The sequence below is a fragment of the Tamandua tetradactyla genome, chromosome 15 (assembly GCF_023851605.1).
Source record: "Tamandua tetradactyla isolate mTamTet1 chromosome 15, mTamTet1.pri, whole genome shotgun sequence".
In the NCBI taxonomy this organism is placed as follows: Eukaryota; Metazoa; Chordata; class Mammalia; order Pilosa; family Myrmecophagidae; genus Tamandua; species Tamandua tetradactyla.
This window is the reverse complement of record NC_135341.1, coordinates 54,950,227-54,969,634: the sequence shown is the minus strand read 5'-3', so window position 1 is coordinate 54,969,634 and position 19,408 is coordinate 54,950,227. Positions and strand designations below refer to the sequence as shown.

At 41.0% G+C, this 19,408-nt stretch overlaps 1 protein-coding gene and 1 non-coding gene across 4 annotated transcripts in view; both read right to left on the bottom strand.

Annotated features, from left to right (window-relative positions):
* The window catches only part of GLB1 (galactosidase beta 1), a 106,894-nt gene that overhangs the window by 47,855 nt on the left and 39,631 nt on the right, over positions 1-19,408 (bottom strand). For all 3 annotated transcript variants that reach the window (XM_077129894.1, XM_077129896.1, XM_077129895.1), the window contains exons 6-9: positions 14,607-14,787; positions 11,817-11,875; positions 10,355-10,476; positions 10,227-10,267 (exon numbers count right to left, since the gene is read on the bottom strand). In XM_077129894.1, coding sequence (XP_076986009.1) covers positions 10,227-10,267; positions 10,355-10,476; positions 11,817-11,875; positions 14,607-14,787 — 403 coding nt within the window. The remainder of the gene's footprint in view (positions 1-10,226; positions 10,268-10,354; positions 10,477-11,816; positions 11,876-14,606; positions 14,788-19,408) is intronic.
* LOC143658191 (U5 spliceosomal RNA) lies at positions 4,510-4,621 on the bottom strand. Its single transcript, XR_013163193.1, has one exon. It is a non-coding gene; the product is annotated as a U5 spliceosomal RNA (small nuclear RNA).

Below are 19,408 nucleotides of genomic sequence, written 5' to 3'. Positions count from 1 at the left end.
AAGCACTTTTCCCATTCATCCTTTTAGCAGAAGCGCACAGGCATGATCCCAGGAGACATCACCATTTCCAGACAAATGGAATCTGAAGCTCCCCAATAAAAGGGCTTGACAGCTCACACCCAATAAATAGCAGAGCTTATGACACGGCCCACATTTTTGACTGGTAACCCCACAATCTGTGATCTCCTTCACAACCTCAAAATGTGTGGCTGACTTGTTTCTTGAAGATGATTGCATAATGACATAGCTTTTGCAATGTGCCTGTATGATTGTGAATACCTTGTGTCTGATGTTCCTTTTTATCTATGGTATGGACAGATGAGTAAAAAATATGGACTAAAATAAACAAATAATAGGGGGAACAAAGGTTAAAATAAATTGAGTAGATTGAAATACTAGTGGTCAATGAGAGGGAGGGATAAGTATGTATGAGTTTTTTCTTTTTTATTTCTTTTGCTGGCGAGATGCAAATGTTCAAAAAAAATAATCATGGCGATGAATACACAACTATGTGATGATATTGTGAGCCACTGATTGTATACCATGTATACAAAGTCTGTGTGTCAAGAATGTTTGTATATTTGTTGGTTGTTTACAATAAAAATATTTTTTTTAAAATGTGTGTCTGAGAAAAGGTACGCAGTGCAGACCAGAAGACTGGAGTGCGGATCAGCAGAAAACCCATGAGGGTTTTATCAGACCAAAGTGGAAGACGACTTCAAACATACAATAGCCCAGAGAAATTCAGATGGAACATTAAGGCCCTTATAATGGCTACAGGAATGTAGGGGATGCTATGGTATGCTCTCAGATTCCCTTGCAGGACTAAAGCCCTCACTCATACTTCCCGATACAAGAAGTTTTGGTTGCTGACGGCTTTCAGACACATCACTCTCTGCGTAGTGCTCTACCAAGCTGGCTCACCCAAGATTATAACCCTCCTAGGACAGTCCATGTCCAATGCAGGGATATCAAAACACAGGTCCCTTGCCTCAAAGGGTCATCCCACCTCCAGAGCTCCCTCTAGGATTGGCTGAGGATGCTTCTGAAACTGCATCACAGCTTGTGCCAGTTTGAAAGTACTATGTACCCCAGAAAAGCCATGTTTTAATTCTGATTCCATCTTGTGGAGGCAGCCATTTCTTTTCTTTTTTTATAATTGATTTTTTAAATTGTGAAATATAACATATATACAAAAGCAAGAAATTTCCAAGTATACTTTAACAAACAGTTACAGAACAGATTTTAAAGTTTGATATGGGTTATAGTTCCACAAATTTTTGTTTTTACTTCTATCTGCTCCAAGACACTGGAGACCAACAGAAATAATATAATGATTCAGCAGTCATGCTCATTTGTTAAATCCTATCTTTTCTGTTATACTCCTTCTTCTCTTTAAATACATATATACATAAAAGCAATAAATTTCAAAGGACATCACAACAATTAGTTGTAGAACAGATTTCAGAGTTTGTTATGGGTTTTTATTTCTAGCTGCTCTAAGGTACTGGAGGCTAAAAGAAATATAAGCATAAACGATTCAGCACTCACACTCATTTGTTAAGCCTGACCTTCTCTGTATAACTCCACCATCACCTTGGTAGCCATTTCTATTAATCCTGATTTAATAATGTAGGTTGAACTCTTCTGATTAGATGATCTCCATGGAGATGTGACATGCCCAAATGTGGGTGTTAACTTTTGATTAGATGGAGATGTGACTCCATCCATTCCAGGTGGGTCTTGATTAATTTACTGCAACCCAGAAGCCTCAGAAACAAAACAGCCTAGAGAAATGACAGAAGCCTCAGAGCTGACATAGATGCGGACACATGGAGAACAGTGGACACAGATGTTTGCAAATGCTTGGAGCCCAGCAGACGTTGTGATGAGATTTTAAGCAAACCAGAACCTAGAGAGATCTGAGGGAAGCCAAGAGATGAAAGCCAGCCCCAGAGAAGCAAAATAAGGAACTTCCACAGGAACAGAGGCTGAAAGCAATGAAGCCCAGGAACAAGGGACCAGCAGATGCCAGCCATGTGACTACCCAGCTGACAGAGATGTCCCTGACTCCTCAGCCTTAATTTGGACACTTTCACTTCCTTAAAACTGTAAACTTGCAACTTTTTAAATGCCCATTTTATAAAAGCCATTTCAGTTCTGGTATATTGCATTGTGGCAGCTAGCATACTAACACACAGCCCAACCTCTCCCTCTGCCCAATACAACTTCCCACACTCTCTTATATGTGTTGTTCCTGAGAACAAATTTCTGCATAGTAATCTTGCAGTCTGTTTCCCAGAGAACTTGACTTACAAGAAGGACCAATGGATAATGCCAGCATAGTGTATGTAAAAGGTCTGGAAAAGCAAATATCCTTGCCATGACTGTTTAATGGGCAATCTACACTAGAGAGTCCCAACCTTGTCATCAGTGTTTAAAAATTTACTCATGCATATGAAGCACACAGAGAGCTTGTTAAAATATAGTTTCCTGAGTCTCATCCGAAAGATTCAGACTCAGCAGATCTCAGGTGGGATCTGAGAATTTGCATTTTTAACTGGCTCCCAAGAGTTGATGCTGCTAGTATGTGGAACAGCAAGGCTCTGTGCCACCCCTTTCTTTTCTACTTTATTTCTACTCTCTCCTCCATGCCATTCTCTCCTGTCCTTTCCTTTCAGCCTGCAGGATTCCCTTTGGTGTTTCTTATAAGGTAGATCTCTTGTTAATGAACTCTCTCAGCTTCTACTTATCTGTGAATATCTTAAACTCTCCCTCACTTTTGAAGGACAGTTTTGCTGGATAGAGAACTCTTGACTGGCAATTTTTCTCTTTCAGTTTCTTGAAAATATCATCCTGCTGCCTTCTTTTCTCCATGGTTTCTGATGAGAAATCAGTGCTTAGTCATATATCAGGCATCCCTTGTGTGTTATGAATGGCTTTTCTCTTGCTGCTTTCAGAATTTTCTCTTTATCTTTGGTATACGACATTCTGATTAGCATGTCTTGGAGTAGATCTATTCAGATTTATTCAGTTTGGAGTGCATTGTGCTACTTGGACATGGATATCAATGCCTTTCATTAGAGTTGGGAAGTTACTAGTTGGTATTTCCCCAAATATAGCTGTTGTCCCTTTTACCTTCTCTTCTCCTTCTGGGACACCCATGATGCAAAGGTTTTGTGTTGTCAATCAGTTCCCAGAGACCCTGCTCAATTTTCCCCATTGTTTTCTCTGTTCTTTAATCTGTTCTAATTTGGATGCTCTGTCTTCTGGCTTGCTGATTCTTTCTTCCACTTGTTCGAATCTGCCGTTGTGTGCTTCTAGAGTATTTCTAATTTTATCTGTTATACCTTTCCTTCCCATAAGATCTGTTATTTTTCTTTGCATGCTTTCAAATTCTTCTTTATGCTCATCTAGTGTCTTCTTAATATATTTTAACTCTTTAGTCATTTTGTTGGATTTGTTTAGGAGATTTGTTTAAACATCTTTAATTTGTTGTTCCAGATTCTCTATCTCCTCTGACTTTTTTTTTTTTTTTTTTTTGGCATGGGCAGGTACCAGGAAGAGAACCCAGATCTCTGGCATGGCAGGTAAGAACTCTGCCTGCTGAGCCACCATGGCCCGCCCTCCTTTGACTTTTTGATTTTCTCCTTTGACTAGCCATATCTTCCTGTTTCTTAATGTGACTTTTCATTTTTATTTTTCACTAATGTTTGAGCATTGGATTATCTTGGTGAGTTTACTCTGGAGGTCAAAAGCTTGTCAAAGCTTTTGTTATTGATTGGGTTTGTGTAAATGTTCCTCTTTGACATTTGGTTCACCAGTATTAACTCAATCCAACACTTGGTTCATCAGTATGTCCCAGACATGGGCCAGGAACCCACTAAGGGGTTTGTACAAGTTCTACCAGGCCCCAGGGAGAAGGTCAGGTAAAGATGCCTAAAAGCCGTTAATCTCACTCCCCAAGGATGTATCTTCCCAACCTGCTCAGCATATGGCCCTCTTCATTCAAAAGCCTTTTAGATGTTTTCCAAGTCCTTTCCTCACCTGCCAGTAGATGGTGTTCTTTGGCAACCTATTCCTTTCAGTCTTCAGAAGGCAGGCTCTTCTGAGCTCCCTATTGACTCCAGGCAATGGCATAGCCACATCTAGTTTTAACTGCTTGTGGTCACAGCAGTTAAAATTCACTGGCGAAAAGCTGAGACAGTGCTAGATCATGTCCTGCCCTATTTTGGGGAGAGTGAACTTCCACTGCCCTTCTACCCACTGTGGCGCTGGGACTGAGTGGGAGTGAATCATGTTCTCTTGCCAAAGTGTCTCCATTTCTTCATCCCATACTTTCCTGGGTGCTGCACAGCATTTCCCGTGATCTCCAGAGCCCCAGATCCTTGTTGCAGATAGTTTCTGCCTGGCCCCTGGTAATTTTTCTGAGAGAGAAGTGAGCCCACCCTTTCCCTAATCAGCCATTTGGGATCCTCTCACAATTCTTTTGTTTTAACAGTTTTAATAGCCCAGCTAGAGCAAGGTCTCAAAAATTTTGTTAAAAGTTCAGTTATTTCTCTCTACAGAAATTTTCAGTAAAAGTGAAAAATTTATATGTTCTGAAGAGAAACCAGAGAATCTTTCTTTTACTTCAAAGAGCAAATGTGTGAGAATGATATTATTTTAGGGATAATTTTAAGTGCAAGCTAATTAATTATTAAGTAAATGAGGCACAAAGTCTAATAGTTCACCAATGATTGGAAGAAATTCCTTCAACATAGCTCAAAAGTGATGGAGCCACCCTGGGTGACCTTTCTGGTAGTAGAGATGACAGCTGAGCTAGGTCATGGATCTTTTTCATTAGTTCTCTTAATGAACCTATGTTTTGAAAGTCCTGGATGACTCAAAAAACAGAATTGATCCAGTCATATTACTTTCCTCCCATTTCTTATTAATCAGGCATATAGCTCATGGCTAATCAGTGCACCTGCCTCTGGGGATGTATAGGTTAGAACAGCATCCCTTGCTGTGAGATGCAAAGTACATAAAACCACATCCTTTTCTGCAAGGAGCTCACCTCCTCCCTTGTGGCCCCTAACTCTACCTCAAATGTGGCAATGACTCTGCTGTGCTATGTTTCTTATTTATATGTCTCACTATCCACTAGACTATACACCCTTGGGGTAGAGACTGAGTTTATGTAAGCCTGAATTCCCAGCCAGAGCCAGTCCAGAGGAGGAGCTCAAAGAGTGATTGCCAAGTTAAACAACTTGTTGTTTAAGAGTTAAACAACAAGGGTGACTTCCAGAAACAGATTTTATGGGCTGAGGGAACTCAGGCTGGGATGCTCCCAATAGGTTAAAAGGTGGACTAGAAAACAAAGTCTTTATTCTAGTTCCTCCACCAAAACCTTTCTTTGGATACTTTTAGACTATAATAGGACAGCATCATAGAGAAATGGTGAAAATTTAAGCCTCCTCTGGCCATGTTAGGGGGTATGAGGTAAGAAAGTAAAAGAAATGGTAAGACCTATCTATCTCACTACTCATCAATGCCCCACATTTTATCAGCCATATAGGACATGATAGGGAAGGCTGGCTCCTGTAGGAGGCCATCATACAGGTGGATGATGCATGCACAGAGTATGGGTGCAAACACCTGCAAAAGCATGTGCACTTAGAGCAGGAGTGGCTGCATGGAGGTGCATCATCTTGGGCAGGATGGGTCCCGAGCTCCTCTCCACCTGTCATTGCCCTCCTCTGGGAAGCTGACCTGAAGAGTATGTCCTAAGAAGTACAGACTAGCCTCCCACCACCACCCCATCCCCAAAGAGATCAGATGAAAGGGCAAGTTGAGAAAGCCCTGGCAGAACTCAGTGGGGCTCTTTTGAGGGCTGGTTCAGAGGCTTCGGCCGCATGGGGTTATACAAAGGGTAGTGACTCTGCTTCACCTGAGTTTGAGTCCAGACTCCACCACCTGAATGGGAAATGTGTGGCCCCTTTTTGCACTCTGCTTTTCTCATCTGTATTGTGGTGTTGATAATCTTTAGCTCAGGTGAGACTGCTATGAGGGCGAAGTTAGAAAATAGTGGTAGAAAGAGTTGTATTGATTATGGTGGGGCAGAGTAGAGGATTAAGGACACTTTCTAAAGTATAGTTTTTATGTTGCCTGAATTTTTTTTTAAGAAGTAGGTATTGTTTTAAATAAAACAATAAAGACACATAAAATATATATATATATATATATATATATATATAAATGTAAAGAGCCAAATAGCTATCAGTCTTTTTTCCCGGGTTGGCTGATGGGTCGCAATTCCATTAGTGCAGGTGGGTGGAATCTCTACTGAATGAAAAAGGTAATACCAAGTCTGGAGGGATTTATCCAGGAAGGACTTGTGGAAACTCCTTTTGTCTGATGGATATGATCTGAACATACTGCATAGAAAGCCAACAAGTGTTATGGGATCTGTATAAACGGAATTGCTACCAGTCTGGACTAAAAGTCTCAGAAAAGGGACAAAGTGAAGGTAAAATGTCTTCAGAGGCAAAACCATGAAGGCTAAAGTCTGAAGTCAAGAAACCTCGGGCCAGGAGAGGGGACCTACCCACATACTTGGAGAGGGTGCATTTGCCCTGAAGGCAGAGAGTGGGCCTTCCACCTTATTGCAGTGGGAGAGTTGTGGTGCCTCAGGCCTTGGAGATGGTGGGGCACATTCCTTGGGGATTGGGGAGAGCCTGGCTGTCACCACATGGAGTGGCTGAGCATATGCCCCAGAGATGGCAAAGAGCCCAGGTGTGGCCCTAATGCTTGAAGAGGGTGGAGTAGAGAAAAAGGTGGCCTCTCCAATGTCCACCAAGAGACATTCAGAGAGAGGCGGGCCACTGTGTAGGCCCTTGGAAAAGGCTGGACTGCTGCTTTCTAAAGCCTGAAGATAAATGACTCTAAGACTTTGAAATCTGATGGACTTTGCCCTGCAGATTTGCAAAACTGCTTGGGTCCAGTGATCCCCTGTGTTCCTTCAAATTTCTCCCTATGAAAATGGGGGTATTTATCCTATGATTGTCCCTCTTTTGTATGTTGGCAGCAAATAACTTGTTCTGAGTTTTACAGGTCCAGAGCAAGAGGAGAATTTTGTCTCAGGACAGACGATGCCTGTAGCTGACTTTGATGAGATTTTTGTACTGTTTCTGACTTTGCATTGTATTTGTACTGTTACTGAAATGGTTTAAGGCTTTCTGATATTGTTATGGAATGAATGTACTTTGCATTTGGAAAGAACATGTCTTTTTGGGGTCCAAAGAGTAGAATGTGCTGATTTGAATCTGTTGTAAACCCCAGAAAAGCCGAGTTCTTTAATCTTTATTAAATATTTTGGGGTGGGAACGTTTTGATTGTTTCCATGGAGGTATGACCTACCCAGTTATGGGGGTAACTTTTGATTAGATGTTTTCCATGGAGCTGTGTCTCCACCCATTCAAAGTGGGGTTACTTACTGTAGCCTTTAAGAGGGAACCATTTTGGAAACAGCTTTAGCACCATTAAAGCCAGAGACCTCTGGAGATGAAGAAGGAAAATATCCCCAGGGAGCTTCACGAAACAAGAAGCCTGGAGAGAAAGCTAGCAGAAGTCGCCATGTTCACCATGTGTCCTAGCTGATAGAGAAACCCTAAACTTCATTGGCCTTTCTTGAGTGGAGGTAATCTCTTGTTGGTGCCTTAATGTGGACATTTTCATAGCCTTGCCTTAATCTGGTCATTTTCACGGCCATAGAACTATAAACTTGCAACTTAAATTTCCCTTTTTAAAAGCCATTCTGCTTCTGGTATATTGCATTCTGGCAGCTTGCAAACTAGGACACCAGGTCTTAACTGTCAGGTCTCAGAAAATAAAACTTGACATACAAAACGAATTCTGTGGCATGGGGGCCCCTTCAGTTTCTCTCCCTCAGCAGCTCCTCTGACAGGACCTGATATGCCAGCAAGACAGATGAGCACAGACGTGCCAATGCCCCACCCACCAGAGGCCAGACCAGATAACCATGAGCATGAAGTCATGATCTCCACCAGCCTGATACCTCCTGACAATGTCTGCAGTCTTTCCACACTCCCCACCTCACTCCCTTTAAAAAAAACTGCCCCCCAGAACAAGGTCAGAGCCTTTTCCTTCCTATGTATTGGCTCTTACTCTGTTGCTTTTTCTCTCAATAAATCTGTTAAGCTTTGACTTGCTGTCCCATGTGGATTCCTTAACGACTGCGTGCCTAACATTAACTATTTCTAATGAGAAGAAATCCATTTAGAGCTGACCTAAAACTTCAATTATCAACCTCGACACACTATTATCTTATAAGCAGTGACAAATGAGTTTTGCATTATCTCTATTACTTGGCTTAAACAATAGCAATAATATTAATAATAGTTGTAAGAAATATTTCTCCTTCCTCATTCCACCATGCAAATAATATAGCAGTGCAAAGGAGAAACTTCATTAATAGCTAACTGTATCCAATTTTAGATTCTGGGAGAATTGGGCCCAATCTAAGCCTCCAAAATTCAAATGTAGGGTAGTCTCAATGATTCAGAGAGAGAAATTCAGATGTGGCGAGAGGTGGAGAATTAGGTTTACAGAATAACTAATATAGCACAATTTGTCTTTGCAAAAATGAATGACAATTGTGCTGGTTTAAATCTTGTGTATCCCAGAAAAGCATGTCCTTTATTCCTCATTCAATATTGCTGGGTGGGAGCTTTTTGACTGTTCCCATGGAGATATGACCCACCCAAATGTGGGTGATAATTTTTGATTAGCTGGTTTCCACGGAGATGTGTCTACACCCATTTAAGGTGGGGTTGCTTACTGGAGCCCTTTAAGAGGGAACCATTTTGCATAAAGCTTGAAAGTCCACATAGCCAGAGACCTTTGGAGATGAAGAAGGAAAATGTCCCCAGGGGAGCTTCATGAAACAAGAAGCCTGGAGAGAAACCTAGCAGATGTTGCCATATTTGCCATGTATGCCTTTGCAGTTGAGAGAGAAATGCTGAACGTCATCAGCCTTCTTGAATCAAGGTATCTTTCCCTGGATGCCTTAGATTGGACATTTCTATAGCCTTGTTTTAATTTGGACATTTTCACAGCCTTAGAACTGTAAACTTGCAACTTATTAAATTTCCCCTTTAAAAAGCCATTCCACTGGCAGCTTTCAAACTGGAACAACAATGTAGAGAAATTTATCATTTATTTTACCACCAAATAAAAGACCATACTAGGAATATAAAATGGTGCAGCCACTTTGGAAAACACTCTGGCAATTCCTCATAATGTTACACACATAGTTACCATATGACCCAGGAATTCCATTCATAAGATATACCTGAAATAACTGAAAATACGTATTCATTCAAACAAATATCTGTACATGAATGTTCATAGTGGCAATAATCATAATAGCCAAAAAGCGGAAACAATCTAAATGTCCATCAGCTGATGAATGCATAAACAAAATGTGGTATATCCGTACAATATAATATTATTTATCAATAAAAAGGAATGAAGTACTGGTCCATGCTACAATATGGCTGAACCTTGAAAATGTGCTGAGTGAAATAAGCCAGACACAAAAAGTCACACGTTAAAAATTTTAAAGTCACACATTATATGATCTCATTTATATAAAATGTCCAGAATAGGTAAATCCACAGAGGCAGAAAGCAGATTAGTGGTCGCCAGGGCTAGGAGAAAGGGGAGTGGCGAGTGATTACTAATGAGTTGAATTTCTTTTGGGGATGATGAAAATGTTTTGGAATTACATAGTGCTGATAGTTATTCAACTTTGTGAATATACTAAAAACCACTGAATTGTACACTTTACAATGGTCCATTTAATGGTATGTGAACTATATCTCAATAAAACAAAATGTTAAAAAGATCAAAAACAAAAAATTACACAGAATGTATGAACAAGTAAGCTACATCACAGACTATGCCTAGCTACTCTAGTTTTAAAGAAATAAGGCTTCTAAAAGCCCAAGTTATTTCCCTTAAAATTTCTTTACAGAAAAATTATTTTTAAGAATTATTTCTTATATATTGGAAAAAAATTTTAAAGTTATTTCTTATATGTTACAAATTTTAGGAATAGATATAAATAAAAATTGTTCATTGGCACCACCCCATTCACCACCTTCAAGCATCAAAACCATTCTGATATAAGTTTTTACAAAGAGATGTTAAATTGCTCTTACCATTCCAATAGGCAAAATTGGTCCCACCCACAAACATGTACCTATAGTGAAGAAAAGAGAACAAATGGTACTTCACTGTGAGTCTCTAGCTCTGGGAAGTGCCGTCCCCTCCAGCAGATAACACTCACAGGTTAACATTGGCCCCCCAGGCAAGAATGTTCTGGAGGGAAGAGGTCACTGCTTCAGTCTTGACTGTTGAATGAGGTTGCCCCCAATGGTCTAGCCAGCCAGTATAGAATTCAGAGTTGACCTAAGGTGAGAAAAGGCCATTGAGGGTTTTTCAAATGCTGGGCTTCCCAGTAAAGCCCCACAACACCATGGGAAGGGTGGAAAGGGGAGCTGACTCGCACTGCTTCTCCCAGTGTTGAAGAGAAGCCGCATGTACACGTGCTCCTCTTGCACCAAAGCAAGATCTCACCTTACACAGTATAAGAATTCCTTGAGAAATTGTATCAGCATTAAAATTCCATTAACCAATCCTCAGTTTAAATACAGACAGAAAGTTTGTTGGACAAAGGAATTGCATAACAAAGTATTTTTCTAAAATAACTAGCTTCAAATATACCCATTGAATGAATTTGGATCTATAGATCTCTGATTGACTTAAAATGGGGTAGACCTGTACAAATATCCTGCACAGCAGGATCCAAGCACTTCATGTTTCTTTTGGGCACAACCATGTCAAGGTTTTGGTCTGGAGAAGGAAAAAGAAATTTGGATGTGTTAGAGAGCTTCTCATCTCAGGTTCCAGAACACAGCTCCACCCAAAGTCTTAAGTGCAGGTGCTACACTGCTCACTAAGTGGAGGCCAGACAGAAAAGTCTACTCAAGATCTGTACAAGTGAAGCAGCCAGACCTGCTGAGTGAAGGCACAGGATCAAATCTCTCAAATAGACTGAGTTACAGCAATAACAATTACTGCTGTAAGAGCAGAGGGAGAGACGGATTGTTTATACTTTCCTGGACCTTAGCACCACCTCCTCCTCCTAGAAGCCTACGCGGCACACCCTACGGCCCTGCAACTCACTGTGGTCAGTGAAGCTGCATCCTCTCACCTGCTACTTGCTAGAAAAGTAGAATCTCAGGCCCCACCCTAGATGCAGCAAAAGAGAATTTGCACTTTAACAAGATACCCAGGTGATTCATAAACACATTAAAGGTGGAGAAGCTCTGTCCTGAACAGACCTGAACTCAAAATCTGGCCCTGCAACTCATGGGCTGAATGACCTTGGGCAAGTTATGCATGTTCTCTGAGCCTCAGTAGAAATGGAGACAACACCACTTACTAGTTACCATAATGACTAACTGATATAAACTACCTATGACCACAGAGCCTGACACATGACAGGAGTTACACATGAGCCCCCGTTACATTCTACTCCATTCTCCTGTTTCAAACAGAAGTGTTGTTTCTGCTGTCACTCTTGTCTCCTGATGGCCTATTCCTTACAATCCCATCAGCTGCTGACCCTAGAGGCAGAAAAATTAGGATCTTCTGCTACCCTTCTGCAGCATATAATCTCTTTTTGCCAATAGCTGTCTTGAACATGAGCAAACAGTCTCTCTTCACACCTCAAGCCCAGTTCTTACCAGGGGTCCTTTGGGCTCACTCTTCCTCTGCAGTAGGAAAGCAGCTGTGATGTTGACACCTGAAAATTCCAAGAAGGAGAAGAAAGGTCAGACATGGGGCTGACGGGAAGTTAAGTTAAAAGAACCCTTTGTGGGACTTGAGACTGAGTTCCTCTGCTCCTTCCCACACTCCCATGTATGTGCCTGGAACACCTCCATGCTAGCTTCAGGCCAGCCCCAGATGATCCCTTCGATAAACGTGTGGAAACCAGAGAACATTGCTTCCTCTCCAAACAGAGCTTTTAGACCTTGCTGACTTCACTGCTTTGGGAGTTGACTTCACAGGCCTGTCTTTTTCATCAGCATTTCTCAGGGTCTAGACACATGTTTTTGTGTGCCTATCTCTTCACATGGACATCTAATTGACCTAGCTGGATCAACTGTTCCCACCAGGAAGGGCCTCTGTGATGATACTTCCTTACAGCTGTCACAGTGACGTACATGTAATAATGCCACGAATATCAGCCAATTAGTTGACAAATGAAAGGGATAAAGGTGGTCTGTGCTTATCTGGCTAATAGGGTAAACTCTAGGGTATATTCTTATGCATAAATTATCAGCCACTCTACGTGCTTTCAATTTTTCTTTCAGAAATATTCTTGTGGATGCCCGTGTCTTTGTTTTCTCTTCCTTCTCTAAAAACAAAAAGAAGACATCTACAGAGAGGTAATGGGCTGCCTCACGTCAGAGAAAACTGAGCATGGAAAAGTGTCCACACCAACCAGAGCAGAGGATGCCTTAACTCCATACTTCATGGCCCAGTTCCCACAGCAGGATTCTCAGGTGGGAACAATGCCAGCCAAGACCCTCCAAATAAACCCTTGCTCTCTGATTAGCCTTTGGCTTCCCCCCTAAGGCCAGCTTTCAGGAGAGAAGGTGCTCATCAGGAAAGAATGGAGTCATCTACTTTATGGCCATATTTCTCCTCATCTTTAGATCTTTAGATGTTGTTCTCATGAGCCTCTGGTGATCTGACCCCCAGGCAATGCCCCTTGCCCACACAAATGCATGAAGCAGTAAAAGTCGCAGGCGGGAGGCACACCGCCCCAGGCACACTGGCCTCACAGTGGTGCTGCTTCAACCTGCAGCCGTAACAGTCATGGTCTCAGTTCACTTAGAAATAGCACTTAAACCCATAATTATCTTCAATTTGCTCCTTCCTAAAGAAGAAACTGCACTGTTTTATCTCGGAGATAGGAAGTGTACCAAAGCAGGAGGAAACCAGCATGCCACTTCCTCTGCAGCTCTTTGTAGACAAGCTATTTCATCACTAAAAGCTCTGAATGATGTACCAGGTTTCTAGAAACACCCAATTCACTTCAGGTTAACTTTTTTTTTTGCTAACGCAAAAACTTCTTTAAAAATGCAACTTTAAAAGAAAAATGCAACTTCAATCTAATTTCCACTTTTTAGTCTTCTGTACTCTCTCTCGAGGGGACAGCTGTCGAATGTATAATATTTGTAAAGTACCGGGTTCAGAGTGTTTTCAGAGACGAAAACAGCAGGGTCTTTATAGTACTTGAAGAGAAGGGATTTTGTTTGTTCGTTTGTTTATGTTGTTGATAACTTTATTTTGAAATAACTTCAAACTTATAAGAATAGTGCAAAGATTTTTTTTGAAACCTTTACCCAGATTCTTCAATTGCTAGCATTCTTATCACATTTACCTTATCTGTTTCTCTCTCACTTTATCACATTTACTTTATCAGTCTGTCTCTCTCAATACACACACACACACACACACACACACACACACACCTATTTATTTCTGATACTTTGAACACATTTCCTAAAAACAAGGACATTCTTTACATTAATGATAAAACCCGAGAAATGAGCATTGATACAATATGATTATTTCACCTATAGACCTTATTCAAAGATTGTTATCACCTTCATACCAAAAAAAAAAAAGTTCAGCCCAGTATCTTATTCAGTATCACATACTGCATTTAGCTGCCATTTCCTTTACAAAAGCTGCTCTCAACCTAAATGGGGACTTGTCTTGAGTCCTTATTCTGTCTAGAAGCATCCTAAGCATTCTATTTGCCCACCCAGAACTTTCATTTGCAGAACCTCCATACCTTACACAGCACTAATTTAGGCCAAGCAAGATGACTTTTGTAACATCTACCAAACCACTTCCAGCCACTCACAGTTCACTGAGTTATGAGGTATGCATAAAGATAACAGAAATGTAAGGTAAGTTCCCCGCACTCAAAGGGCTGACAGGCCAATGGCTCCCTGCCAGTGGCTGGCCTCAAAGTTCATTGTGGCAACATCCCAGCCAGAGTGTCCTGACAAGTCAGGGAACAGGGCAAGCAGAGAAGAGCAGCAGAGCAGCATGTCCTAGACACAGAACCTAAAAGAGGACTCTGCCTCACGGTAGAGATTTCCTCAGCTGGAATTGCTTCTAATCAGTTTCCTGGTCCTGGGTGGGCCAGCCGTGAGAGAAGCAGTACACCAGATTCCAAGGCAGCTCTGCCAATGCTGAAAACAAAATGACAATGCTGCTACCCTATAAGTTCTTGGCCTCTAGGTTAAATCAGCTCAAAGAAAGTAACCCTTTGCTACTGAAAGGTGCTTTACTAATGATCACTAGTATACCTGTTATTTGATAAAGGGAGAGTTGAAAAATCTTTTCAATATGCCCGTACCATTTAAAACAACATCTGCTCAAAGCAGTTAACTGAATAAAAAGCTGAAGCGCGTGTGGCCTTAATTGCATTTTCCGTTACTACAAACACTGACCTGATCCAAAATCCACCGTGGCAAAGAGGCCCTGCAGTGATCCGCACTGCAAGAATTTCTCATATGCCCCATCGGTAGTGAACAGAACCACGCTGTCACCCAGGTGGTAGCGGAAGCGCTTCTCTAGGAAACGTAGGTAGTCGTAATCACAGGTAAAGTAGCTGCCATATTCATTTTCAACCTGCAAATTAAAAAAAGAGGAGGGAGGAATCAGAAGATCCCAATGTAGCCTTTAGCAAGCAAACTTTTGTTTGGGGAAATCTCATTTTGCAAAAAACGACTCAGCATAAAAAACTTACCTTCTACTATGCCTCCAGAAATAAGAAAGAAAACCAAGCACCAAATTAGTTCTAAGATTATAGTGATGTTCTCCCCTACAGTAGATACTTGAAACATTATTACTTAATATCCTTTATGTGGTAGAAATATTAGAAAGTGGAGGAAAACTAAACGAAAATGGAAAATTTATTTAATTCATGACCCAGAGGAAAACAATGAAGCACTTTGTCATATAGCCTTCCAGACTTATGCACACATACTCGTAAACATACAAATAAGTTCCGGTAAGTACTTTCTTTCCTCAAAACTGTTATCATGTCATATGCTCCTATGTAACGCTGTTTTTTTGTTTTAATACATTATGCAAAATGTCCATGACAGAAATGAGGAAAAATGTTTGGTACATGTATATGTTTAGGGTTCTCTACAGAAACAGAATCAACAGGAAACACTCGCAAGTATAAAATGTATAAAAGTGTCTCACATAACCATGGGAATGCAGACTCCAAAATCTGCAGGGCAGGCTGTGAAGACAACCATTCCAATGGAAGGTCTGGATGACCTCAACAGGAGAGGCTCACTGGCCAAAGCAGGAAAGAGAGCCTGTCTCTTCTGAATCCTCCTTAAAAGGCTTCCAGTGATTAGATTAAGCATCACTTCTTGCAGAAGATACTCTCCTTGGCTGATTACAAATAGAATCAGCTGTGGATGCAGGTGACGTGATCATGATTTACTTCTATGAAATGTCCTCATCACAACAGACAGACCAGCACTTGTCCAACCAGACAAACAGGTACCACCACTCGGCCAAGTTGACACATGAACCTGACCATGACAGTTCATCCCTTGTCAACTTGGCAGCTATACATATCACCATCATACCTAATTTCTAAATAAAAAACTATAAAACGGAGGAGGGGCCAAGATGGCGGCTTAGTAATGTGCGTGTTTTAGTTTGTCCTCCAGAACAACTACTAAATAACCAGAAACAGTACAGAACAGCTCCCGGAGCCACGACAGTGACTGAACACACAGTGTCCAGCTGGACCAGCTGGACTGGCTGTGAGTCTCCAGAACAGTGAGTTCCCCAAGCCTCGGCGGTCGGCGGCTGGCGCCCCTCCCCCACAGGCGGCTTCCCGGAGGGAAAGGAAAGAGACTCTAACAGTAGCAGGGACTGAATCCAACCAGACACCAATTGTGGCATTAATAAACAAATTCTGACTACTAAAAATAGGCCCCCAGCTCAGGCGAAACTGGTCAAGGTGGAGGTCGCCTATTGGGCTAACCGAAAAAGAGGAAAGGGGACGAAACAGAGGCTTTAGTGGCTGTTTCTATGGAAGCTTGGCTGCCTCTGGATTCAGCGGCGGGATTACACAGGCTGCAACTGCCCAGGCATACGCAGAAACAGGCTGCTTTCAGGGCTGTCTCCCGCCTGAGCCTTCCCCAGGGGACGGGTGAAACGCAACTCAGGTGGAATCCCTCTCTCAAGGAATTCAGACCCCAGGGCTTCGCAATTTGAAGCCATTAAAACCAGCCTACAACCTTTCCTCTGTCTCCACCACACCCCCAGCAGGGAGAGCCTTCCAAAGTGAAAGGAACTGCAACATCTTTTGCTGGTGGGACCTGCAGACAGACAAGCGCCACATACTGGGCAGGATAAGAAAAACAGAGCCCAGAGACTTCACAAGAAAGTCTTTCAAACTGCTGGGTCTCACGTTCAGGGAAAACTGACGCAGGTGACTCCTTCCCCCCGAAAGGAGGCCAGTTTAGTCCGGGAAAACCTGGCTGGAGTCTGTAATACCTATGTAGACCCTCCTAAGGGTGGGGAGGGAAAAGGCACCTTACAAGCAGGACAAGAAATAAGAAAACTGAAAAATTACCCTCTGTTAAACAAAACTTAAGCTAGAGGCCCAGAAAAAGCTGAACTGAAGGTCAAAGAACAGATACACAACAAACTCATCTAGCAAGAAAACCCTAGGTAAGATAAGTGAAAACCAATCTCCAGAATAAACTAATTAAGGTAATTAAATGTCCAGACGCCAGCAAAAAATAACAAATCACACCAGGAAAATTGAAGACATGGCCCAGTCAAAGGAACAAACCAGTAGTTCAAATGAGATACAGGAGCTGAAACAACTAATTCTGAATATACGAACAGAAATGGAAAACCTCATCAAAAACCAAATCAATGAATTGAGGGAGGACATGAAGAAGGAAAGGAATGAACGAAAAGAAGAAATGGAAAGTCTGAAAAAACAAATCACAGAACTTATGGGCATGAAAGATACAGTAGAAGAGATTATAAACAATGGAAACCTACAATGGTAGATTTCAAGAGACAGAGGTTAGAATCAGTGAACTGGAGGATGGAACATCTGAAATCCAAAAAGAAACAGAAACTATAGGGAAAAAATGGAAAAATATGAGCAGGGGCTCAGGGAATTGAATGATAATATGAAGCGCACAAATATACGTGTTATGGGTATCCTGGAAGGAGAAGAGAAGGGAAAAGGAGGAGAAAAACTAATGGAAGAAATTATCACTGAAAATTTCCCAACTCTTATGAAAGACCTAAAATTACAGATCCAAGAAGTGCAACGCACCCCAAAGAAAATAGATCCAAATAGACGTTCTCCAAGACACTTACTAGTCAGAATGTCAGAGGTCAAAGAGAAAGAGAGGATCTTGAAAGCAGCAAGAGAAAAGCAATCCATCACATACAAGGGAAACCCAATAAGACTATGTGTAGATTTCTCAGCAGAAACCATGGAGGTAAGAAGACAGTGGGATGATATATTTAAACTACTAAAAGAGAAAAACTGCCAACCAAGAATTCTATATCCAGCAAAATTGTCCTTCAAAAATGAGGGAGAAATTAAAACATTTTCAGACAAAAAGTCACTGAGAGAATTTGTGACCAAGAGACCAGCTCTGTAAGAAATACCAAAGGAAGCACTAGAGACAGATATGAAAAGACAGAAGAGAGAGGTGTGGAGAAGAGTGTAGAAAGAAGAAAAATTAGATATGACATACAAAATACAAAAGGCAAAATGGTAGAGGAAAGTACTACCCAAACAGTAATAACACTAAATGTCAATGGACTGAACTCCCCAATCAAAAGACATAGACTGGCAGAATGGATTAAAAAACAGGATCCTTCTATATGCTGTCTACAGGAAATACATCTTAGACCCAAAGATAAACATAGGTTGAAAGTGAAAGGTTGGGAAAAGATATTTCATGCAAATAACAACCAGAAAAGAGGAGGAGTAGCTATACTAATATCCAACAAATTAGACTTCAAATGTAAAACAGTTAAAAGAGACAAAGAAGGATACTATCTACTAATAAAAGGAACAATTAAACAAGAAGACATAACAATCATAAATATTTACGCACTGAACCAGAATGCCCCAAAATACGTGAGGCATACACTGCAAATACTGAAAAGGGAAATAGACACATCTACCATAATAGTTGGAGACTTCAATTTCCCACTCTCATCAATGGACAGAACATCTAGACAGAGGATCAATAAAGAAACAGAGAATTTGAATATTACAATAAATGAACTAGACTTAACAGACATTTATAGGACATTACATCCCACAACAGCAGGATACACCTTTTTCTCAAGTGCTCATGGATCATTCTCAAAGATAGACCATATGCTGGGTCACAAAGCAAGTCTCAACAAATTTAAAGAGATTGAAATCATACACAACACTTTCTCAGATCATAAAGGAATGAAGTTGGAAATCAATAATAGGCAGAGTGCCAGAAAAGTCACAAATATGTGGAGGCTCAACAACACACTCTTAAACAACCAGTGGGTCAAGTAAGAAATTACAAGAGAAATCAGTAAATATCTCGAGGTGAATGAAAATGAAAACACAACATATCAAAACTTATGGGATGCAGCAAAGGCAGTGCTAAGAGGGAAATTTATTGCCCTAAATGCCTATATCAAAAAAGAAGAAAGGGCAAAAATTCGGGAATTAACTGTCCACTTGGAAGAACTGGAGAAAGAACAGCAAACTAACCCCAAAGCAAGCAAAAGGAAAGACATAACAAAGATTAGAGTAGAAATAAATGAAATTGAGAACATGAAAACAATAGAGAAAATCAATAAAACCAGAAGTTGGTTCTATGAGAAAATCAATAAGATTGATGGGCCCTTAGCAAGATTGACAAAAAGAAGAAGAGAGAGGACGCAAATAAATAAGATCAGAAATGGAAGAGGAGACATAATCACTGACTTCACAGAAATAAAGGAGGTAATAACAGGATACTATGAACAACTTTATGCTAATAAATACAACAGTGTAGATGAAATGGATAAGTTCCTAGAAAGGCGTGAACAACCAACTTTGACTCAAGAAGAAATAGATGACCTCAACAAACCAATCACAAGTAAAGAAATTGAATCAGTCATTAAAAAGCTTCCCAAAAAGAAAAATCCAGGACCAGATGGCGTCGCATGTGAATTCTACCAAACATTCCAGAAAGAATTAGTACCAACC